Raw genomic sequence first — 26056 nt, 5'->3', positions numbered from 1 at the left:
CTGTTATGCAAGAGCTCAGTCCGCCCAGCTGGAGATCAGAGAGGGAGAGAGAGAGAGAGAGCAGTGGACCGAGTGAGCAGTGAGAGCACGAGGGAGCGAGCTGAGGGACGGAGAGGAGGAGGAGGAGGCTGGGGAGGAAACAACAGCAAGTGAGCAGAGAGGAAGCAGATTACAGCTGGATCTACCACACACACACACACACACATATGCATGAGCAATCACACACACACACACACACACACACACACTCCCTCACTTCATCTCTCTCTCTCTCGTTGCTCCATGCAGCACGGCAGCATCATGAGCGGCTACACAGAGGGAGTTTACCGCTCTCCACGAAGGGAGTGAGGAGGACAGAAGAGGAGAAGAGGAGGACAGGACAGCAGGAAATTAATCCGACAACAGGAGAAAGTACAGAAACAAAAAAAAGGACGAGAAGAAGAGAAGGGAAGCTGCAAACTTTCCTCTTTCCTCTTCATTTTGAGTCACAACTCTTGACCATGGAGCTGTGAGTTCCTTTCCTCTTCTTCACACGCAACCTCTTCTTCGTCATTGTCTGACCACATGTCTACCAAAGTGGGTCCCACCGGTCAGCTCTGGACGCTGCTGTGGCCCCTGCTCTGTGCTCTGGTCCTGGCCAGCGGCTCCACGGTGAGCCCCCAGCTCCCCCAGAGCACAGCAGCCGCCGCCGCTGCCACCAACACCACGTCGTCTCTGCCGGAGGAATGGACCGCCGGCACCACGGTGCAGCTGCAGCCGGACCTGCAGACTGAAGCTGGGACTCCGGCGGAAGCAGAGACAGAGGCGACGACGGACGCTCTGACAGAGGCACAGACTCTGAGCATCACCAGCAACTACACAGGTTAGTACACCACCACTCACCCGACCATTTCCTCTTGTGTCTCTGCATGAACAAAGTTGTAGAGTTCAGTCGACATGGAGAGAAGTGGAGGAGAAGAATATGGTGACAAACATCAGTCCATTCAAATCAACAGGTCTCAAAAATTGACTATACTATAGTATATTTACATGACTAAAAGGAGGATGGAACCTGTGAGAGTTTGGCATTCAGTTGCTGATCAATATTTTGTTGCTCAGCTAATCGATTAATTGACTGACTGTTTCATAAGATAACGGCTCACACTAGCCTGCAGTGAATCCATGAAAACAAGGACTGATGGTGTTACGCCCATGCTATACAAAACTCCAAAGTATTCAAGTATATTTACTGTATAGACATAAGCTCTGTTTTAATTCAAGGCTGCAGTGTGAGTCTTCAGTGATGAAAAATGTGTGTGTGTTTGTGTTCCATTCTGAGTTTTGCTATTTCTGCGTAGCTAACATTAGCATTAAAGGGACTTCGAGGAGTTTCGGAAAGTGTGTTTTCACACTACATTTCCCATGAGCCCCCGTGCGCACGGTGAAATTCTTGGGCTGTCGCAAGATGGACGAAAGCGAAAACATTTGCCAAGAATGTTTTCATTCATCAAGAATGAAAATCAAGACGATCAGATACCGTCGTAGTTCCGACCATAAACGATGCCAACTAGCGATTCTGCAGCGTTATTCCCATGACTCGCCGGGCAGCGTCCGGGAAACCGAAATGCTGGGCTAGTCGACCACTAAATAATAATATCAAAATAACTAAAAAGACAAAACAATATATTTATCACATTGGACCCATTAACAAGTGTGGGTAACGTAGATTCATCCACATTAATATGAGACTCTTTTATAACCAAAAGCAAACTCCTCTGGGTCTCTTTAACAGTTTCTAATAGCAAATAGCAAGAGCAAAACTGAAACGTAGCTCTATTGACCTGAGCCTGACCTCAGCCCCAACCCTGAATACCTCATGTGATGCTTATTGTTGACCCTCCTGACCCATAAAGGTAACTATGACTGCAGCCAGGGTAAACAACCCAGCTACAAACACAGGTCAGGATTTACTGCCAACACTTAAGTATCATCAACATTAAAAAAAAAAAACACAGCTAAGACGTTGTGGTCGGTCTAATATCACATTTTACCAAAAACGTCTTTGAAAGTTACAGGAGTGCCTGGATGTCTGCTGTTTTCACTGACTCACTGGAGGGTGGTTTGTAATTTTTCACTTGAGCAGCCATTCAGGAGACTTACCCGCTCTGAAAACCTCACACACTATGAACAAGGTTTCAAAACACAACAAAAGACTTCATGATGGAGAGTCACAAGCAAACGCCTGCTCTGCTGTGATGTGTGTGCGTTTGTATGGAAGGGGGGGGCAACCGCCATTCCGACATCCCACCAGTCCGACATAAAATGTAGGCCTCTAATTGTCTAAATGGCAACACTTAATTTTCAAATGTCCCATTATTCCGACAATTTTTTCCTCCTATGGTCGGAATGGCGGTATTTTTTTCTTTTTTTAAACATCCTGCCTTTCCGACAATTCCTTTAATAGCGTTTTTTTTTCCTCAAAAGGTTTTGCACTGGTTGGGTTTAGGCAATGAAGAAAGGAGTTGGTGTTTAGGTAGAGGCTAGACAGGCAGACTAGACCCTGTCTGCGCTCTGCTGCGTAATTACGCACAACCACGAGGGTATTCCTTTATCAGCATGTCTTAAGAAGGGAGTCACCTGTTGAGTAATGCACATTTCCTTATATTGAAAGCCTTGTCGGAATGGTGGGACGTTCACATGTCGGAATAGCGGTATGTCGGAATGGTGGGATGTCGGAATGGGGCGCATGATGTCTGTCCGACTACCCATTTCTCCGACCATACATTTCTTTATTTTTGCGTCCATTAGTCCGACCTCCCACTTCTCCGACTTAAGTAGCCCTAACCCTTAACCTTACCCTAAACCTAACCTTAACACTGTAGAATGGGTAGTCGGAGAAATGAGCCGTCGGACTTTTGGGCAGTCGGACTGATGTATACTCCCCGTCGGAATGACAGCATGTAACCATCTGGAAGTCACCTGGTGTGCTAGAGCATGCAGGCATTCATGAACTCATTCACGTTCATAGTTTGATACATGTGTGGAATGTTGTCAGTGTGAGTACATGGCTGTGTCTTACTTGCTGTCTCAGCAGGTTTACAGTAGGAATCAATACGTCACATCACACAAGTATACAAGTTTTGTGCTGTTGAGGAAATATAGAAGAGTGAGTGCATACAAGCAAATATGTACGTTTGTGTTTGTGTGTGTGTGTGTGTGTGTGTGTGTGTGTGTGTGTGTGAGGTGGCAGGTGATGCAGTTAAAGACACTTTGTTCTGGAGCTGCTCAGCCTGCAGAGAAAGCTGCAGCAGCGCTCGCATGATTTCACCTCCACTGGAGCATGAGCTCTCTTTCTCTTCTCCTCCGCTCCCTCTGCCCATTTCCTCTCTCTCTCTCTCTCTCTCTCTCTCTCTCTCTCTCTCTCTCTCTCTCTTCTCCTGTCTGTCTTTATGTCACTCTCTCACACTCCTGTTTATTCTCTCCAACCTCTGTCTCATCTGTCTTGTTTTTTTGCTAATTACTGTTTCTTCCCCCAGCAGTTTATTTCTCTCCCTCTTTGTTTTGTTGTTCTTATTTCTCTTCTCTCTCGGCGTCTGTCACTTCTTATTTCTTCTTTTATTTCTCTCCACTGTCTCTCTCTTTTTCCAACACTTATTCTTGTGTCGCTCGCCCACCCCATCTCACTCGCACAGCCCATATCCTCACGTGTATGCATAAATAGCCTATAGCAGATGACAATATGCAAGGCTCACGTGTCTTATACACACATAATTCACACACACACATACACACACACACACACACACACACACACACATTAGAAATGGGCGTACTAGGCCCAAACGACAACAATCTTCTTAAAGGTTTAAAGAGTAAACAACGCAGTCGCTTGTTTCATAACGGCGGCTCTGTCTGACGGAGCAGGAATAAGCACTTTATACTTTACTAATAACACACACTCAGAAATACACACAGAACCGTACGCACACATACATACATACATACACACAAATGCGCACACACACACACACACACACACACACACACACAGGTGATCAGCTGGCCGGCCACATCACACCACAATGACCACATGCATGAATGATGCCAAAACTAGAGCTTTTTCTGAGAGAGCTTCCAAAATGCAAAATCCTGGAGGTGCGATTAACATCGGTGTTCCCAGAGGCAACGTGTGTGTGTGTTCTTGTACTAACTGTTGTGAGGACCGGAAAGAGTTTTTAACCAACAGAGTGAGGACATTTTTGGGAAGCGAGGACATTTTGGCTGGTCCTCACTTTTTCCGAGGGCTGTTTGAGGGTTAAGACTTGACTGAAGACTGATTAGGTTTAGATTAGGTTAAGAGCAATGGTTAAGGTTAGGCATTTGTTTTGGATGGTTAAGGTTAGGGTAAGGGGGCTACAGAATATATTATGTCAATGAGTGTCCTCACAAAGATAGCATTACAAGGATGTGTGTGTGTGTATGTGTGTGTGTGGCCTGAACAGATGAAAGCTGCACTTTATTTACCTTGTTCTCACCATACATGAAGCCTGTTTGACTCTCTCCTTCAGGTCTGGATTAGCAGCAGCTGTGTTTGTGTGTGGCCATTTTAGTTTTTTATATGAAAGCCCTTTCAACCCGTCATTTATCAGACTAAGATAAATAATTAAATAAATAGATAAATCCAGTGTTAAATATAGAAGGCTTTTGTGGAGAGCTTTTGGACAAAGAGGGTTTATAAAGCTGCCAAATCAAAACCACTAAATGAGGATAAACCTGCAAGTGTCTTTCCAGGGACAGTTTATTAAAAAAAAATCCATTTATAAGTGTTGCTATTAATGATACCAGAGTGAACAGCTGTTCACTTCCCAGTAGAGACAGAGTCCCTGTTACACCAGGGGCTGATGAAAACAAGCCTTTGTCTATCATTTATTATTCTTTCACAGAAGTTAGCATGCTAACCAGCTAGCCCCGGGCCAGCTGGCCTTGTCTCCTCACTTACTGATATTGAGACATTGTAGTGTCCACATCACACTGAAGACTTAGCTGCTCCAGAGGTGTAATCTCTTGTGTGGTAAATGCAACAATTGCTGAAGTTCTTGGCAGCACTGGTAGGCTAAACAGCTGCTAATGCTGTCAGTATTGGAAAAGTAACACATTGTACATGGAATTTAAAGGGATAGTTCAGTATTTTGGTAAATTGGCCCATTGCCATAATCGCTAGGTTCAGAGCCGCCATAATCGCTAGGTTCAGACGCTACGGAGGCTAATGGGATTTCTTGGTTTCCCTCATCAAACTCATCAAATACACAATCCAAAAACTCCAAAACGCTCTGATGGACAAGTTGTGACCTGCACATTCACCACGCTATGAGATAATAATGCAACGTTACGAGACAGAGTTGTTTTAGAGGTAAATACAGAGGCTGCTTGCTGAAAAACTGTCCCTGAAGGCAACGTGCATCAGCTGTTTTGCATGAATTTACCTCTAAAACAACTCTGTCTCGTAACGTTCCATTATTATCTAATAGTGTGGTGAATGTGCAGGTCACGACTTGTCTACCAGAGCGTTTTGGAGTTGTTGGATTGTGTATTTGATGAGTTTGATGAGGGAAACCAAGAAATCCCATTAGCCTCCGCAGCGTAGCTCTGAGAAGCTCGCCGCTCGACTCGGCGGTTCTAAAAATAGCTTGCACCGACAAATAAAGGTAACGAACCTACTGCTATGACTATAGGGATTATGGTAATGGGAGAATTTGCCAAAATGTTGAACTATCCCTTTAAAGCTATGCATTCATGACCATTAAACTGTTCACCCATTACATTAAGCCATCTAAACACCATATATGAACCATTTAACCATATATTAGCTAACTCTTACAACTCGTCATTGTCTACTTGTAACCATCTTTATTATCATTATCCATCTTAAGCTGATTCTGTCACTTTCAGCAAATAAACCATTATGTTGCCATAGCTTTTTTTTTTTTTGCTTTTGCCAAATGATCTTTGAACAATCCCTCTTCCTTTCTAAATGTTTTGATACAAAAACCCAATAAACACAGTTTGAAATGTGCATTAAGGGTCGTCAAAGTCTGAGAGTCTCCTCCATTCCTGTACCTGCTCATTGAACACACACACTTGGAGGACTTGATCAGCAGAGCTCGGTTGATACAAGCTGTGACTCATTATACTGGAAGAGGGTTGATCAGAATTAAGCTGTTGATTACCAATTAGCTGTTGATTGCTGCACTTAGGCACAGTGGCGTCATAACTCAAGGTCTAAAGGTTGGTGCTTCAGTCACTGGCTCCTCCAGTCCTCGGCAAAGATACTGAGCCCTAAATTGCCCCTGACGGCTGTTCAATCAGTGCAGCTATGAATGTGTTTATGGCTGTGATGTTTGAATGTGTGTGCTTGTTTTGTAGAGCACTTTGAATGGTTGATAAGACTAGAAAAGGCAAGTTCACCACTTCTGAGGCACAAAGGAACAAAAAAGCATCAACATGATCCAATGAACCAAAGCTCATCAGAGTTCATTTTAGGAAACACAGGACGGTAGAAAGTACTGATTAGATTCAGATTCAAATTCATAATTTATTGTCCCCGAGGGGAAATTCATTTCCACAGTTTGTTACATACGGTACCAACACACATACACCACCAAAAATTAACATATACAAATGAACAAAACATAACCAGGCAACCAACAGAATAGGCAAGACATAGAAGAAAAGAGCAGGTCAGTTATTATAAAGAATACAGTTACTATCGCATGTTATTTAGAGCTGTGATGGCAGAGGGGAAAAAGCTTTTGCAGGACAGTTGTCTGTACCTTCAACCTGAGGTAAAGGAATAGTGATACCTGTAGAGTATTGGTCAGAATAATAATATGAAGCAGAGTTATGTCAACTGGATCAAATGAAAAAAACAAGTGAACTAGTGGTATAAAGTGGTATTCAGTCTTATTGAAGCCTCCTGCCTCACCATTAACACGGTAACACAACCTATTAACCTGCACAGTGTGTGAGAGTTAATGTTAGTGTTAATCCCCAGAAGAGGCCTATATCAGTTACTTAGTAGGCAGTCTGCCTCTTAATCCAACCAAGCAGCAGTTCACAGTCAATCCTTACCTGTCTGTGGTGAAATCTGACTTCTGTTTAAAGTTTTTTTTTTCTTTTTCTTTGTCCTCGTTTGTCCATAAGCATTTCTCAGACTTTAGATCTTGGTTTCTGCGGGAATATATTTGCTCATTTACACTTTCTTTCTTTACACGTTCTTGTCCGTACCAGTGGCTAAATGTTCCGAAATGATTCTACTTCTCGAACGCAAACAAACGCCAATGTGCAGATTTAAATACAGCATCCACTTGATGATGACACTAAGCTGCTTATTCTTCACTCTGAGTCTCTTTAGATAAGATTGTCAGCCAAAAGCCTAAAACGTAAATGTGTAGCGTTACAATGCCTTTAATCTGATTAACTGACAGGCAAAGCCAATTACCTTTGTCTATTCCTGGCTATTTCTAGCTCAAGAAATCCTGTTAATGACACGCTAACACACAGGAATACAGATGCACACAGTCACTGGTGGCAGGTATAGTTTGAAGGCAATTACCCTGATCTCTCTCTTTTTTTTTCTTTCACAAATGCAGTGCAGCAGTGTCAGAAAATCTGCCTTCATCGTTCCACAAGTTTGAATTCAATCTTACAGGTGCACCTGCATAAAGTAAAATATGATGGAGGTCAGCAGTCTTCTCCATGATAGTGAAGCTACTGAACCAGATTGTTCGGAGTTAATCAGCTGATTAGTGTGTGACATCATTAGGATACATTAGTGAACTTTTTCACTATATTCTCATTTTTTGGGATACTGAATTTTGGGTTTCCATTGCATATAAGCCATAATCATTACAATTAAAAGAAATAAAGACATAAAATATTTTACTCTGTGTGTAATGAATCTTTATAATATATGAGTTTCACTATTTGAATTGAACTAGTGAAATAAATGAACTTTCCATGATATTCTCATTTATTGAGGTGCACCTACTACAACAAGAACTAATTTGTATTTTGCAGCGTCCTTCAAGTTTCTGCAGGTGAGACGCAGTAACATTTTGGCAAAGATGCCCCACAAGAAGAGTTTCTACAAGCCATAGCAAAAAAACCACACATGCAGAGCCAGGGGTATTTCTGTCAGTGACACACACACACTATCGTCACTACTGTGCCCTGTGGACTTGGCGAGCTTCAGCCAGAGAGTTACTTCTGTCTCCTGCCTGTCAATCCAATATGGCTGCTGGCAGTGACTCAACTTCATTATTACCTTCCCACGGCTTAAAACTAGCACCGCTAAGTGAACAAAGACGCTGAGGGAGAGTCGGACAAGAACCCTCTCTCTGCCCAGAAGGTTGAAGCAGGATGGCAACAACTTGAAGAGCAGGAGGAATGAAAGTGATGAAGAGGCAGTGTAGATAAACATACAACTGAGAAAGAGATCTTTGGCAGAAACTACAAACTAAGCATTAGAGGTTGAAGTTCAGTTTACTTATTATATATATCAGCATCCAAAGGTGGTGGGTGGGGCTTTGTGTGAGAGACAGCCAATGGAAACAATGCGGTTTTTGTGCAGATCACATAAACAAAATGTGAGTAATTCAGTGACTGTGGCATTATGGGAAAGAATCATGCTCCACCTGTCTCCTCCCGTTTCTACTCCTTATCCACCGGTTTTTACCGGTTTTGGTGGAATTGTATGTTAAGTTTCCATGGTTTTCAGTCGTTGTCATAGTTGCAGTAAACGCATGGATCTATTAACGCTGGCTTTTAACACGGATGTCAATTTGTGTGATACCCATTGTTAAAAGCTGGTGTGATGATCCATGCGTTTTACAGATTTTCATTGAAAAAAAAAAAATCCATGCATTTACCGCGACTACCGAAACCATGGAAACGTAAACATAAAATTCCAAAGGAGGAGCAAAACCAGCTTACGTTTTTGACGTTCGGAAAAAGGTGGCTACTAAGCTAAGCTAACCAATATAAAGTTTCATCACAAATTTATAACTGTAAAAACACATGTAACCATATTATTTCCCAATAAAGTTTGAATTTGAGGAAGAGTTCTTGACAAAGAAAAAAAATATTATCATTATGTTATCTATTCATCCATCCCACTCTTGTGAATCAGGTACTTCTTCAGATTTAGCATTAGCAACACTCATTTGGACTATAAGGACTCATTTCAATGGAGAAAGGTCAAAGTTTAAGGCACAGTAACATTCAACAAAAAAGGATATAGGAACACCCAAACTCATTGGCCATAATTGAAGAAGTCAAACATAGTGGAGTTGTCATCTTGGTCCAAATGGTCAAAGGTCAACCTCACTGTGCCTGACCATATTTCCTACTCTGTGGCTGATGGAAGGACACATCCATGACACTGTGATTCTAGTTGGACCAAAAAAAAACCTCATCAGACACTGTTGCACTGTCATTTCTTGTCTGTAGTGTGGTTCTTCCATCTCTAACAGCCTGCTCTGTGTTTTTCTGATTCCATTTCCTACATTTTCAGACTGAGTGCCAGATGGAGTTGTACTCGACTTCTTGCAAAACAAAGTGACAGACACTGCAGCTGAACACGCAAGAGCAGAAAGTAGACTTCAAGAGCTTGTGTGTCTGTCGAGTTACTTTGTTGACTGCTGCCTGTTGAAGTGCACTAGAGTACCAGAACTTTTTTGTTTTCATGACATTCATTGAGCTCAGTTCTACGTCAGGCTGAGGGTTTCAGGGACTGATGGTATTTCCCTCTGGCATCATGTAATCCCTCAGAAATGTGACTAGTCAAAAAAAAGTGACTTAATGTCTGTTAATATTCTATTAATGTCAGCACACAGTAAGTTACATTCCTTCACTGTAACACTCGTGCCTTCATGTGTCTGCATGGGAACACTCTGTGAGGAGCAGAGCAGGAGCCGGAGGGGGTTAGGTAATCAGTTGTGATACCACGCATCATTGAGGTGCCACAGAAATAGACATGCTGATGGAGAGGAGGGAGGCTTGTTTGTTTGTTTGAGGTCAGATCACATAAAGAGCAGCTGGAGAAAAAGGGACCGAGAAAAAGTGAGGAAGAAGAATCGGACAGGAACACGAGGATAAACGAGAGGAAACAAGTCAGCCGTCAGCCAAGAATGCCAGCTTTCATTAACTTCAACCCAGACCTCCACTGCCTGGTAACATCTGACTCAGATCAAGTGTATTTTTAACCATTGTTTATCCAGGGAAAACTGAACCAGCACAGAAGAGAGGGAGTCTCTTCCTGGCTCTGATGCAAAGATGCTATTGAAGAGGAACTATGGAAGGTTTTCACCTTAATTAAATAGCTTTGGAGTAGTGGTGCAACGGATCATTGTTGATCTGTGATCTGTTTGGATCGCTCTCCACAGATTGGCATTAAAGTGGTTCGCGGGGGTTGATGGAAAAAAAAGTTGTACATGTAGTGTGGGAACACTTAGCCCCACCGCCCCAGTCGAGAAACAGGCAATTTAAAAAAAACTGTTCGGCAGATGTATGTCGCGCACAACAAAAACAAAATTGTTCGTTCTACCAACATTGCAAGATCAGCCCCTACGACCCGGTCTCTCAGCACTTGTCTTCAACAAATCCATAATCTCTTGTTAATGTTACCCATCTCAATAGACATTGCTCCACGGATTGCCCTCTCGACAGTTTCACTGAAAACAAATGCACATGGCCTGAAGGGAAGGAGGAAGGCTAGCTGATAGTTTTTACCTCCACTCCAAAATGCACTCCAAAACTGTAGGGGGAGCTCTGTAGAGTGACTAAAACAGAGAAAAAGCAACCGACTTGCATAGTTCCACTTTAAAGGAATCAGATGCAGACCTTCTCTGTAATTGGACTGATTCATTTAACAGAGCAAACAAAGGTTTGCAAGCTGATGAGGTACTCCAGAGTCAAGCTCTCGTCACCTGTTTCCAGCCAAATCACACAACTCGACCCGCTGCTCTTCAGACAGATGTGACAAAAGGGACTGCAGATTACACAAAGACTCAGAATTCTTCAACCTACCACTCAACAAACTGTCATCAGGCTCAGGAACGCCGTCTGTCTCCTGCGCCACACTACAGGTGTCCACAGCGAGCGCTGCACCAACGTCACCTTTTACGCACTCACCATGCCCCGAGCGTTGGTAATATGGCTTCAGCAGGTTCACATGATACAACTGGGACGACTTCCTTCGACCTGGTGTAGCGACAAGATAGTTAACATCAGAAATTTTTTCAGACACAGTGTATGGGCCAACAAACTTAGCCTGGAATGGTGACGTGACCAGCGGAGTCAGTGCGAGGACCTGGTCCCCAGGACTATACTCATGACGCACCGTACCCCGGTCATACTGGGCTTTCATTTTCACTTGAGCCTGCCCCAGCTTTTCTTTTGCCAACAGACCCGCCCGAAACAATCTGTGCCGAAAACGATTAACAAAGTCAATCAGGTTTCGAGGCGCCTCGGCAGGAACCAATCCACCCTTCAGCGCTGCCACATTAGAAATGTGTGTGTGTTACCTTCAGTCACCCAACATGTGTAACTCACATTCCTCATACATGTGCGCAGGCCAAAGGCACATCCACCGAGTGTTGTGTTCACTCACCCCCTGCGTGTGTGTGTGTGTGTTTGAATCTTTAATGCAGTGAGTCTAATCTTTATTTAATCACAAACTATTCCGAGTGCCTCCCTGACAGGGATGAGTGGGGAGGGTTTTAGATAATAATGCAGCAGAGGGGATGTTTGGTTGACAGCGTCAGGTTGCCAGGTTGGATTGTCCAGAGGTGTATTAGCACCCTGTTGGCAACTGAACTCTGTGATTGACAGCCCCCAGTTTCCACAATGACAGAGAGGCTCTCTGAATGGGGCCAGATGAACAGGACTGAGCAAACAGAGCACAGAGTCAACATGTAGACAATACACACACACAACAGTTAAACTGACCTCAACACACCAAACCCTAACACACATTTTAATCTTTCCCGCATTCACTCTGTTCTTTATTGGTGCTGGGCTCCAGCAGCGATGTTCCCGTCTGTTCGCTCCACACTGCCGTTGTTGTCCTTTTTTCTCTGTTTACTACAGCGTGTCCACTTGCAGTGATGTAGGTGTTAGTTCAGTGTCTCGGGGGTTTATAGGGATGGAGACGAGTTTCGTGCTGTGGCGTGGCAACAGCCAGTAAAAAAAATGCTCCTCAGCTAGAGTCTTAAAACACACACTGTCACGTAATATGTTCAATATTTTATCTGCTTTTACGGAGGTAAAGGCTTTTTCTTTGGCAGTGGGGTGTGTGTGTGTGTGTGTTGCACTCCACTTTAAGACCCATGGCCTGGTGTAAGTTTCCAGAACCTGTGCAGTAAATGTTTTAGCTGATGCTGTTAATGCTGTTAACAATGGATTGTTAGCTACTGAGATCCAGCCTAGTGTTGTGGTCAAGACCACCTAACCCGAGACCGAGTCAAGACCAAGACCAGATCATACCAGGCCATCATTGTAAATAAGAACTTGTTCTTAATGATTCTGCCTGGTTAAATAAAGGTTAAATAAAAAAAATAAAAATACCAGACCAAGACCATTACTGTGGGTTACACAAGCAGATACTTTAGTAGAACAATTTTAATTGTCTTAAAGTTATTGAATTACATCACATGGCAGAAGAATTTCCTTTCCTTCCTTTCTTTCTATCTATCTATCTATCTATCTATCTATCTATCTATCTATCTATCTATCTATCTATCTATCTATCTATCTATCTATCTATCTATCTATCTATCTATCTATCTATCTATCTATCTATCTATCTATCTATCTATCTATCTAAACCAAAGTGAGCGAGTAACAGAGAGACATTTGTGGTTACTGTAAAAAAGATGTCACACAAAACCCGAGTCCAGCTCGACCGAGACCAAAACAGACCGAGTAAAAATGTAGTCGATTCCGAGACATCTCACTAAGATACATTCAATAAACCAGAAACTCAAGGACCAGGACAGGAAGTGATAACGTGCTATTCATTTCCTGCTTTGGATCATTCCTACAGTACTTAATTATTATGGAAGTTTTTTTTTGTTTGTTTGTTTTTTAAGTGAATATTATTGTTCCAGTGGCCAGAATTCAAACTCAACTTCACTGTTGCAGTGTGTCTGTTGGATGTGTAAACAGTCAAAGTGTTTGCTAAAACTGTGAAATATTGAAGAGTTAACATCTTGTCACACTGCCCAGACCAGAAATTATACAACCAGCAAATATTAGCCAAAAACCAATGTTCCCTTCCTGGACTAGAACTATTTTATAGATTAATTAAAATCAATAATCAACATCATGTGGCAGCTCCTGGTGCTGAAACAAGCTCCACAGATAAGAGAGAAACAATATTTTATCTGTTTCATTACAAATGCAAATGCAATCCCCTTGGTATTATTTCACTGGGCAACTTGCATTTCCATAGAACAACAGTTAGTTTATTAGAGTAGATTTATTTTTCATATAGTGAAAGTTTTGTTTGAAAGAAGACCAAAAAAAAGAGAAGCTTTCAAAAAAAAAAATCGACTCTTACTTCAGGCTGTTGAACCCAGTCTTAGCAAGTATCAATCAGTTTAATTGAATAGTTTTTAATTATTTTATTTCCCTGGAAACATTCAAATGAATAAACTAGGATCCAGGCCTGTGTTTACAAGGACTGTTAGTGAAGTGGAGCTGAGACAACAGGGTGGTGTGTTTGTCAAGAGTTTGTAAAACACATTATTCATGTTGTCTACAGAGAGGTTTTCAGCTCTCAGCCTCTGTCTTCAGTGTGTGCAGCTGCTGACCACACAACTCTAACATCAGTGTGGGCTCTCCCAGGGGAAACTCAATGGCTTTTAGCTTCTGCTTTGAAAAACAGACTCTACTTGTCCTTGTTTCCCTGTACTGTACCCACAACGCACGTGTCTGCTGTGTGTGCTTGGATGTGTGCATATGTGTGTGTGTGTGTGTGTGTGAGGGAGGGGATGCTGTCATCTTCACACAGGATCACGGGATCCTCTCCCTCTCTGGCTCCACCGCTGCAGAAATCCTCCCATCTGTCGCTACTAATCAGCAGAGAGCAGCTTGCATGTTCAAGGGGTTTTATACCAGGATGACATATCACTCTCTCTCTCTCTCAAACACATACACACACATAGATTACACTAATACTGACACAGCAAAGCAAACCACAACAGCACGTGCCTTCCAGCAGTTGGTCATCTCTGCCCATTCTATCCTTCTGTGTATCCGTTCATTTCTTTTCTAATTAAGACTGAGTTTAGGATAATAATTTAAAAGCTGCATTAAAATTAATTTCATATAAAAGACAAAATATGTATTCCTTTGAAAACAGATTGTAAACACATTAGAGACCAGAGCTCAAAGGGGAGAGAATCACATGTCAGCACAGCTGTGTAACTGCTTTGTGTGAAATAGCTGCTGTTCGCTGACTAAGCATCAACCTTCAGGGCAAAACAATGAAGCCAATGCTGAAGAACCACAAACTGAAGTTCCTCTACTGACCACTAGAGTGAGTCTCCAACAGTGAGTCAGTCTCCATGCACTCCCATGTGAAAATGTCCAACTTAAAGAGGAACTATACAAGATTTTTACCTTTATTAAACAGCTTCAGAGTAATTGTGATGTTTAAGGGACTGTTCGTTATTTATCATCAGTGCCACCGGAGGGATTCACAGGACTTTTTTTTTTTTTTTACATGACCCCCCTGTCGGAGTCAGTAAATTTTAACATGACCCTGCATTAAGCCTTATCAAAAGATACATGACCCCCCCCCCAGCCATCAAGTACGTGACATCGCATCACGTAGCGCGTGACACTACATTATTTCATTTTGACAACCATGTGTGCAACACCTTCTCATCAATCCATGCCATTTATCAGCTGTTATTAAAACCCAACTCATCAATAACAGAATCGCGATTTTGGACCAGCTCACATTACACAACAAGCCATTAACAATTAATCCACACTCAAACCGAAGCAACAATAATGTGAACCGTACTCAACAACAACGTATTATTACAAGGTTTACGACAGATATGACAGACAACTGTGTGTGTGTGTGTGTGTGTGTGTGTGTAAGAAAGAGAGGGAAAGAGAGAGAGAGAAAGTAGGGGAGAGTGGGGTCAAGTGTAACGGAGGGTCAAATGTAACACCTCACTTTCACCCAGTCAGAAACAAGCTAGAGTCATGATATTCACTAGTCTGCACATGCTCACTATGGTCCTCTGCCTACCTGGAAGAAATCAGCCCATTTTCTGATCCCCATCAGGTTTTATCAGGAAAACACTGTTTTTGGGGTTAGAAAGTAATTTTTCAAAATTGCTGTATATTTTAACTGGTGTCCTGAGTTCTTGAGGCAATGAACCTCAAGTTATATCACTTTGAAGCCTGATGTCTTAGCTAACAGCCTAAATGAGTGCCATCTGATTCATTGCCTTCTACTAGCTAGCACATTGGGGTTTATGCTAGCTGACAAGGGTGGGGTCAAGTGTAACACCTTGACAACACTGTTTTCAGCAATGACAATTTGCATCACAACGCAGTTTTTACTTGTTTTTAATTAAGCAAACCTACTCAATGTTTTAGTACATACTTAGATACTCTATGGAGTAGCTAGCAGAGGTTTAGGCTACCTCAGGGACAACAACATGGGCTTCACTGCTAACGTTAGCTAGAATTCATTACACCGTTATATTATCAAATTTACATGAGCTAATATGATTACTTAAGATAAGAAAATGTTTTGAATTAATACTTTATGTAATAAAACTTTAGTTATTTTCTTATTTGTGGTTGTTTTGTAGTGTGTTACACATGACCCTCCATGGTGTTACACTTGACCCCACCCTGCAGCTCAACAGTAACATTTGACTTCTCTGAAATAAATCAACATTGTACTCTTTGTGTAATATATGGGGCTGAATAAATTTATGAGACAGTACTAGACTTGTGTAACTACAACATAGCAAAAAATGACATATCTAGTTGAATCAGTCCCAGAGAAATTCAGAAAATAGTCAAAAGTGTTACACTTGACCCCACTCTCCCCTACGTAAAACCAGCTAACTGTTAGCTACCGTAGCTCAGGCGTTGGTCTCCCGTCAGGTAAAAGCTGCCGTTTATTCCTCAAATGTAGTTCATGAAGTTGTCTCCGGTACAGTTATCCATCACTGCAGTTGAATTAGCCGCTGAACTGCTGGACGCGAAAACCGAGGAGGGTGTCTGTTTGTTTACAATTCACAAAAGCAACGTGAGCGTACGTGCTGCTCAGACTATGTAGAGTTACGCAATGAGGCAGGCAGGCAGCGTAGCCTCTGTATGGTACTGAAGTTAAACTCACTCACCCATAAAAGACGTGCTAAGCCGCGGGCAGAGCCCTTATTGAGTTCTTGGCGAAGCGGTTAGCATCGTCGCCTGCGGTGCGGGAGACCCGGGTTCGAAACCAACTCAGGGCAGATCAGGGCAACATAAAATAACGTTGTGATTCGGGGGCCGTTGCTCTCATTAGGTGCGTTTCCATCAGCTGTTTAGATGCGCATCGAGATGTATCGCATCGGAAAATGATGATGGAAACGCCGTGATTCGCATTAAAATCCCCTGATTCGCACAAAATGAAATACGCTCGCCAGCGTTGCCAGGTGGGAAATGTAGGATTATCGTACCAGAGGCATAAAATTATCGTATTTTGAGGGAAATTATCGTACACCTTTTATAACCAAAATAACAAGCCTATTGATGCACTATAGTCAAATATGCTGATGCACTATAGTCACTCTTGTGTATAATAGCGTCCTACAGGCACTCGCGGCTTTGTAACGTCAGTACGGAATGGATTTACGGCACCACATCACACACCCCCCCCCCCTCCTTTAACCATACATCCATGCTAACTAGTCGAGAAAAATAAAATGTTTGGTCATCCAATCCTTGAAGGACGTCAAGAGCAAATAAACCTAATTATGATCACACAGTTTATTTTAGTGGTGGTAGATTTTTAGCTCTCCTGAAGCCACACATTAAAAACGACAACCAATTTGGTTGTAATTTGGTTGCAGGCGCACGCGCACGCGCGCGCACACACACACACGGACGGACAGATGGACGAACGAAATTTCAGAGTCATGATCAACATTACATGATGTCGAATAAACGTGCGGCGGTTTCGGACAAAAAAACAAGAACTCAGTGTGCAAGGGCCTTACTGTCTCCTTCAGGGGCTCTCATTTCATTTTCCCTGCTTTCTTCTGTTTTGAATTCCGCTCGCTTGACTTCTGGACCCGACCTGAACGTCTCATGGGGCGGGCGCAGCTGACCATTCAGCCAATCATGCTCGTTTTTCTGAGACAAACGCATGAACGTCACTCGTGATTGGCTGGAACCTTGTCACATGGGAACAGATGCCTTCAGGGTTCACAAAAAAAATCCGGCAGATAGTTGCGGCAGGCTGATTACAACCACACATTCACGAAATGGTCAAATTATCGTACATTTGGCCTTTTTTGGGATTATTGATCGTACATCGTACAGAGGGCCAAATTATCGTACAAATACGATAATTATCGTACACCTGGCAACACTGACGCTCGCTATGGCCGGGTTTTGGTTGATTCGAATGGGATGGAAACAGCTGTATGCGAATCAAGTGTGACGTAGCGCACTTTCACCCCATCTGCTCCCATGTTTGCAGTTCACTCACAAGACAACATCAGGGTTTCCGCTGTCACACAACAATTAATTAATTGTGGCGCATTGCCACGGCAAAATAAAAGCCCCCCACACATATGTGATTACTGCACAGTTCTTCATAGTTCCTCCTCAGTAAAAACCAAACTTATCAACCAGCGCGTCCAGAGTTTATCATTAAAGTCTGGGGCGGCGCAACTCTCTCTCTCTCTCCCACACACACACGGGTCGCGTTACGGTAATAAACATATGCGCTAAATCGCGCTAATGTGTTCAAATCAGACCGTCAGTCCGTCCGTCCAGCCAGGGGGGGGGGGGGTGCAAAGTCCGTAGATGGAAACACACATGATTCGAATTTCTTTTAATGCGCATTTCCCAGTAATTCGAATCACTTTGGATGGAAACATGGCTATTGTCATCAGTGCTTGCAGCTTTGAAATGTCCCGTTTTTGTTTTGTTTTTGTTTTGGGCATTGCAGTGTCCTCCAGACAAAATGTTGAATGACCCCCCCTCACTGACCTTTTTTTTTTTAGTGGACCCACCCCTCAACAAAGAATATTATGACATGACCCCCCCCCATTTTCCTCCGGTGGCCCATTCCATAAATAACGAACGGTCCCTAAATGACTTTTCTCTTGGCCAAAAACCAACCTTGTTAGACCAGAGCCTCCAACCTGGTGCCCCAGGTCCGTCTTGCGAGAAACATGGACTGCTTTACGGCACTACGACACAAACACGCCCAGTCATCCGTTAACGTTACCCGCACCTCAGTAGTCATCGCTCAATGAATTGCCTTCTCACCAACAAATGCACATGGCCCGGCGGGGAGGGAGGAGGGTTAGCTGTGAGTTTTTACCACAGTGAAAATATGCACTCCAAAACTGTAGGGGGAGCTCTGTAGAAAAGAAAACTGTGAAAAAGGAACTGGATTTGCATAGTTGCCCTCTAAAGGGACCCAGTTGCAGACCTGAGTGTTGACCACAGTGAAAACATACTCTCCAAAACTGTAGGGGGAGCTCCTTAGAGAAAAAGAGAAATAGTTCCCCTTTAACAACAAAAGTTTACAGCCTGATGCAAACACAGTTTTGGTCTTTTCCTTCCTGACTTTTTACAGTTCATCAAGGCTTAAAGTTCTCTAGGGCGTGGTGTCTTTGAGTGACAGGTGGGAAAACTTATGCTTGCCACAAACCAGTAAAGTCACAGCTCTTTGATCATATTTTTATTGGCTGTGAGCAATGGGGCAGAGCCAGACACTGCCAAAATGGCGACAGCTCAGCAGCTAACTCTGACTTTCAAAACCACTCTTCAGAAACCTGTGGGTGACGTCGTGGAGGCTACGTCCACCTCTTCATCTTTACATTACTCTGTAATACAACACCACACTGTGGCTGAACGGTCTCATTTATTTCACTGAATATTTGCGTCTGTGAATCAAGTGAGAATTCATCAGCCACAAATCCCAGCAGCCGAGTGATCAGCATTGATCAGACAGTAACCCTGTGAGCGCCTGCAGCCATCATATGGTCTTCTAATGCTACAGCGCAGACATAATCCTCTTTTGTATTCCTCTGGAGCAAAGATCTCTTTGAAAAATGACGGGATGTTTTGCGCAGCTCTTGATCCTGTAGGTTTACATGCGATTTCCTGAGAGCCTGAAAAATCCCTGCAGCACAATCTAACAATAGCTGCTGTATCACGAGATCTCTCTGAGGTATTTGCGTATTGTAGCATGAGGAAGATAAAAATAGTGCTTTCTGTCTCTGTCTCTCTCTGTGTCTGTGTCCAGTGTAACTACTAATCTGAGAGCACAGACTCAGGCCCACGCTGAGTCTGTGTCTGACTAGACAGAGAAGAAAGGAAAAAAACTAAGAGAGGGAGGAGAGGGATAGAAAAGTAGAAAGATGGAGATGGAGACAAAGGAGAGGAGACAGAGGAGGTGAAGCAGAGTTCACAGGGTTTGTAGATGTCAGAGGGCTCATTTCTGATCCATCAGTCACCTAATCCATCAACCAGCCAGTCCACACCCAGCTGCAAGAAGCTGACAACACACTAACAGGACAGGCAGCTCTGATTCTCACAGATTCTCATGTTGTTTAAGTTAAAGGGATAGTTAAACATTTTGGCAAATTGGCCCATTGCCATAATCCATATAGTTTTAGGAGTAGGTTCGTTACCTTTATTTGTCGGTGCAAGCTATTTTTAGAACGGTGGAGCAGAGCCGCGAGCTGCTCAGAGCTACACTACAGAGGCTAATGGAATTTCTTGGTTTCCCTCATCAAACTCATCAAATACACAATCCAACAACTCCAAAACAGTTTTTCAGCAAGCAGTCTCTGCATTTGCCTCGAAAAAAACTAGCGTAGCATAGCTCTGAGCGGCTTGCTTTGCCAAAATGTTGAACTATCCCTTTTAAAACCTGCAGCTGGTTACAAGTCACCTTTGTAGTTAATTAGACTTTTCCCCCCAAAATTAAGCAACTTCATAATAATAAAAAGTTATCTGATCAGGAACAGGTTAAAGTCTGCACAAAGATTACAGGTATCATTAACAACATTTCAGTCCTGTATTAGGCAAGGGCCCTAGCAAAGGCCCACAGGATCTTGGCCGACACAACCCACCCGTTGTTTAAGGAATTCTCAATACTTCCTTCGGGTCATGCTTTGCCTAAAACTCCTTTACCGATGCTATAATGGCTTTTTAAGTATCGCACTGTACTATGAGTATTTATTTATATTTGTATCATTTGTGCTGCTGCATGGTCTGTACGTATGTGTTGACCTCTTGCTGCACAGACAATTGCCCCATGGGGATAATAAAGATCGATTGAACATTGGACATGTTGTGACATGTGTCTCATGCTGTCTCCTCCTCTCTGTTAAGGTCTGTCTTGTGTCCCCGTCCTCCCACCCCGTCGGGGTTCCTTCTACGTTGAAAGTGGCACCGGCGTGTCAGTCGGCAGCGCGCTGACCTTCTGGTGCAGAGACGGATACCAGCTGGTCGGCAGCGACAAAATCTACTGTAATGTCAGGAACGGCAAAGCACAGTGGAGCAACTACCTCCCTGTCTGTGAAGGTGAGCAGCTTTACTGGACTTACATCCAGCATCATTTTACAATCATCTTTTGGTAATTTGTGAGAGTCTTTAAACCCATTAGACCCATTTTGCTTATTTTTTTGAACATGTAAGTGGTCTGTAAAGACTCAGAATACACAACAGAGGGTGGAGAACCTCTGTCAGGACAGTAGCAAGACAGGCAACTGTTTGGGGCCGCAGGGTGTTTAAGGAACTTTACTCCACAGCAATGTCTCAAAATGGGGACCATTCCCTGTTAAGGGTTTTCCTGGGAGTTTTTCCTCAGTGGATGTGAGGGTCTGAGGACAGAGGATGTTATTATGATGCTGTGTAAAGCCCTTTGAGACAAACTGTAGAAATGGGCTATAAAATAAACTTAGGCCTGTCACAGTTATTACATAATTGCAATCATTTGAGCTGATTACAATTATTTAGCAATTTGCATAATTGTTAAAATTGTTTTCATTCATCTGTATAAAAACAGCTGGATGAAATGAACAGAAATGTCATATTTTCCTCATGGTTTCCCACCATTTGAGGTTGGACCAAGGGGGCAGTTGTCGGTCTGAGAAGTGAAGCTCACTTCCGCGTTCAAAAAGCTGCAATCCCCTGGGCTGTCGCTGGGGGCTGGCTCCAGAAGGGAGCAACTCCAATTGAGCCCCATGTTAAAATAGCCGATTTTACAGCTTTAAAAAACATATTTACAGCCTGGTACATTTCATTTTTTTGGTCTCAACCGATAGTTTCTACCCCCGCACACACTCTGAGGGGGGTGAATTTTTTTTAAACTCTACCGTTTTACTGTTATTAGGTTTAAAGTTCTGGCCAATTAGGGCGCAGAACCGTTGAGTGACAGGTCCGGCGACCGCTGCTACGAGGCCAGTGGGCGGGTTCTCGGCCGGCCAACGGCCGCACCGCTCCAAATATGGCAAGTAGAATCCAACATGGCGCGGTTCAAACCCCCGTAGTAGCGGCACAAAACAGACTCCCCCAAACCAATGGGTGACGTCACGGACGCTACGTCCATTCTTTTTACAGTCTATGGGTTGGACTGGTGCTCTTTGTAATGACATCAGCTGGTTACGGATCCACCACCACCCCACCAAATTAGCCAAACTTGGAAAAAGGGCTGCAGTTCTGTCCCAGCAGTTGGTTATCCCTAAAGCTTTCAGACGAGTGTCTAAATACACTGTTGCTATTGAAGTTGGAAAAAAATACTTTTTTACATCTTCTCATGAAATGATTGTGACTGTGATTTATCCTTGATAGATAAATTGTATATCTTCTCAAAACTTTATTGATCAAACGTATCACTGTGAAAATTAAACATCAATTAACTTTTTTTTATAGGAATAAAAAGAGGAACGTGTCTGAAAACAAAGTTCCAACTGTGTATACTGTGTATAAACATGACAGAACCAGATGACGCACGTTAGGCAAGGCAAGTTTATTTGTATAACCCATTTTTACAAACAGTATGTCTCAAAGGGCTTTACATACAGTAGCACCATAACAACATCCTCTGCCCTTAGAGTCTAAGGATGTGAGGGTCTAAGGCTTAGACCCTCACATCCACTGAGGAAAAACTCCAAAGAAAACCCTTAACAGGGAAAATATTGGAGACAGACAATGTGGCTATTCAGTATGGCTGAAAAACCAGCATCTAAAGAAATGCTGCAAGGGTTTGACAAGCAGAAAAAGACAATTAAATCATTAATTGCAATTATTTGTATTGCAGTGATTGGTTATTAGCTACCTGTGTGTTTCTGGCTATGATTGGTCGACTGAGTGCTGTGGGTCCAGAGAACCACATCAGAGCTTCTTTAGGAGATGAGGCCTGTCCAAAGAGTCACTAGATATGACTCCAACCACCACATCATCAGGATTTTATTCTACAACATGACATGCATCAGTAAATACCCCAGTCAGGATTCCACTGAACATGAAAATCAATCTCTATAAAAGACAATGGAAAATCCCATTGGCTTTTTGTTCAGTGTGGCTAATAGAAGTAGCTGATCCTGCAGCATTTTATAGAGTACACCATATTAACCATGTTTAAGGTGTGAAGCTTGTAAATCTATTTTTAGCAGACACCGATGATAAAATGAAGAACACAAAGAATGTCCTCCTGAATAAATCCTATGTGAAGTCTCCTGTGCTCCATGTGAACAATGACAACTAGGTTTGTAATCTCATCAACTTTTTATGCTCTGGGAACAGTTCTAACTTTCCTTCTCAACGTGCAAACATGTTATGTGAAATCAACATCAGGAAGCAGGGCGGAGCTGTAACTGTATTCATCCAGCAGAGATCCTGCCTGAGGGAAGGTGGGCTTCACTGGAGGTGCTGGAGGTCATGGCACAGAAGCACAACAAAGAAGTGGAGCAAACAGGAAGTGAATGCATATGAATTCAGTATTGTAACATTTCGGTGTCATTCCCTCTCCTCCGTCAGCCATCCCCAGGCCGGAGGACCGTGGTCTCAGAGTGGCCGTGTTGGCTTCGGTGGTGAGCGGCATCGTCATCCTCGCCATGTCCCTGTCCTTCCTCATCTGTTGCCTGCAGGAACGGTCCAGCAGAGACCGAGCCAAGAAGGAGGGACGGAGCAGGTAGAGTCGGAGGGGAAGGATGAATCTCCTTCACTTCACTGTTTGCTCTCTGGTCCCTGGTGTTAGGGGAAGCAGGAAGCTGATAATGTTCTCCCCTTCACAGGCGCAGGGACAAGCACTCGTCCCGTCGCAGTGAGTGTTGGCTGGAGAGGGAGGAGGGTGAATGGGAAGCCTTCCCTCCTCCAAAGATCTTCCACCTCTCCCAGAGGATGAACCCCCGTCTGGCCCCAGACAGCCCCCTCTACCTCACTGGAGGCCTCAATGGATACGAGAACAGAGGATACCAGAGGTAACATACCATCAGCACTCACAACGAGCTATGTCTCAGTTTCACCTAGTTTATACACCGCCAGCACAATGATTAGGCAAGTGCATATTTTGACCTTATCATCATTTTTATACATATTTTTCAACTCCAAGCTATATGAACTTGAATATTTGCTGGGGGAGGTGATGAGTATTTCTGTAATGAGGGAGGGAGTGGCCAAAAGTGATCAACATATATTAAGGTGTGCATAATTATTAGGCAACTTCTTAACCTCAGACAAAATGGGCGATTTTGTCGAGAGATTGTCGAGAGATTTAACAGACTCTGAAAAGTCAAAAATTGTAAGATGCTTTTCAGATGAATGCAGCACTCTTAAAGTAGCTATGTTATTGGGGCATGATCACTGAAAATCAAACATTTTGTTGCAAATAGTCAACTGGGTCACAAGAAATGTGTGGATAAAGAAAGCAAATAACACAAATAACTGCTAAAGACTTGAAAAGAACTAAATGTAAAGCTACCAGGAACCCATCATCCTCCTGTGCACCATATTCAAGAACAGCAACCTAGAGTTCAGAAACACAAGGTGTTCATTGCTCTAACATGGCAAGGGCAAAGAAGGATGAAACACCACCAACACTGAACAAGACTCATAAGTTGAAACATCCAGACTGGGCCAAGAAATATCTGAAAACAGATTTTTCAAAGGTTTTTTAAAAAGTAATGGTGCGTTTCCTTTAACACTGGAAGTCGGAACTCAGGACTTGGAGCTATGTTACCTTTAAAGGGATAGTTCAACATTTTGGCAAATTAGCCCATTGCCACAATCCCTATAGTTTTAGGAGTATTGTAGGTTCATTACGTTTAATTGTCAGTGCAAGCTGTTTTTAGATCAGCGGGGCAGAGACGCAAGCTGCTCAGAGCTACGCTATGGAGGCTAATTTCTTGGTTTCCCTCATCAAATACACAATCCAACAACTCCAAAACGCTCTCGTGGACAAGTTGTGACTTGCACATTCACCACACTATGAGATAATAACGTTATGAGACAGAGTTGTTTTTGAGGTAGGGTTATGTGCGTTCCCGTCGGGGGTAATTTTTTGGGCAGCAGTCTCTGCATTTGCCTCAAAAACAACTCTGTCTCCTAACGTTTCATTATCTATTATTAGCTATTATCTATTATACTTGTAGATGTTAGAAATTCCGACTTCCAAATACACCTGAACGCACCATCACCACCAATATTCTTGGAAAGATTTTTTGCAGTGTATACATATATTTCAAAGTTGTTGTTTTTTTTTGTTTTTGTTTTTTTATAGAATATGAATAAGACTTTATAAGTGGTGGGGTGGCACCCTAGAGCCCTCTATTGGCCAGCCACCACTGATTACATGGTGTATCACACAGATCTCTGAATTGGAGCTTCAACATCAGTCACTGAGTTGACCCTTTGTCTTTTCTGTCTCATCCAGGAGTCAGGAGAGTTTGCTGAAGGCCTCGCTGCCCGGACTCTACCGCTCTGAGTCCCAGCTCTACCCCCACGTGGTCCTGCAGAGGGTCCCCACTCCGACGGCGCCCTCCGCCCCGTCCGCGCCCTCCGCCCCTCTCTACCTGCACCTCCCGTCCTCCTCCACCGCCTCCACGCCCTCGCACGGCGCCGCCCACAGCCACCAGCCTCACCTCATGGCGCAGTACCCCACCCCGACATACCCGCCCAACCCCAACACGGCCGTGCCCGTCTACCCGCACCCGACGCCGGCGCCCATCTACCCCAACCCCAACCCCATACCACAGCGACCGTGGCAGTAGGCGCCATACGTCACCTTGCGTATTCACAGGGCCGCGTGCCGTCTTGACGCTGACACAGAGAGGATGTGTCTCAGGCAGGTTGTGGAGGAACAGACGTGCAGCTGGTGTGGTGGTTCTCCAGCTGAACCAGGAACTGTAAGGAACACTTCCACAGAGCTTTTTCCCCCATAACTCTTACTGACCTGCTGCTGCTGCTCTTCTCTGCTAGGGGAGTTCTCCACAGGAAGTCCTGCTTTTTTTCTTTTTTTTTCTTTTAGCCGTGAGAAATTACAGTACAAGAAGGCTTCGTGCTGCCTGGATGTGGAGAGAACTTCATATGGTACTAATTCAGTTTAACCTGCACTTCAACTGTCTCAGAAATGTTGATTTTTTTAAAAAGTAGTTTATATTTATTATGTAATCAGCCTTCCTGAGGTGCAGTCCATCTAATCTAGACCTGAATAAAACATCAGAGGTACATACAGTATATTTTGCTTCAAAGCTAGAGATTTAACTTCTGTCATCTCACCCCGTTTTAACCAGAGCTGTGTGTGATATAATAA

The 26056-nt window shown here is 43.4% G+C and overlaps 1 protein-coding gene across 1 annotated transcript; it reads left to right on the top strand.

Annotated features, from left to right (window-relative positions):
• Positions 1-549: 549 nt before the first annotated feature.
• LOC146962825 (uncharacterized) lies at positions 550-26056 on the top strand. The gene is made up of 5 exons (XM_085769504.1): positions 550-862; positions 20635-20826; positions 23284-23437; positions 23541-23726; positions 25178-26056. Exons 1-5 carry the CDS (start codon positions 565-567, stop codon positions 25512-25514), a joined length of 1167 nt encoding a protein of 388 aa, XP_085625630.1. The 5' UTR covers positions 550-564; the 3' UTR covers positions 25515-26056.

Source organism: Trachurus japonicus, chromosome 23 (assembly GCF_045865225.1).
Source record: "Trachurus japonicus isolate A0001 chromosome 23, Traja_1.0".
Taxonomy (NCBI): Eukaryota; Metazoa; Chordata; class Actinopteri; order Carangiformes; family Carangidae; genus Trachurus; species Trachurus japonicus.
This window is presented reverse-complemented; position numbering and strand designations above follow the sequence as displayed.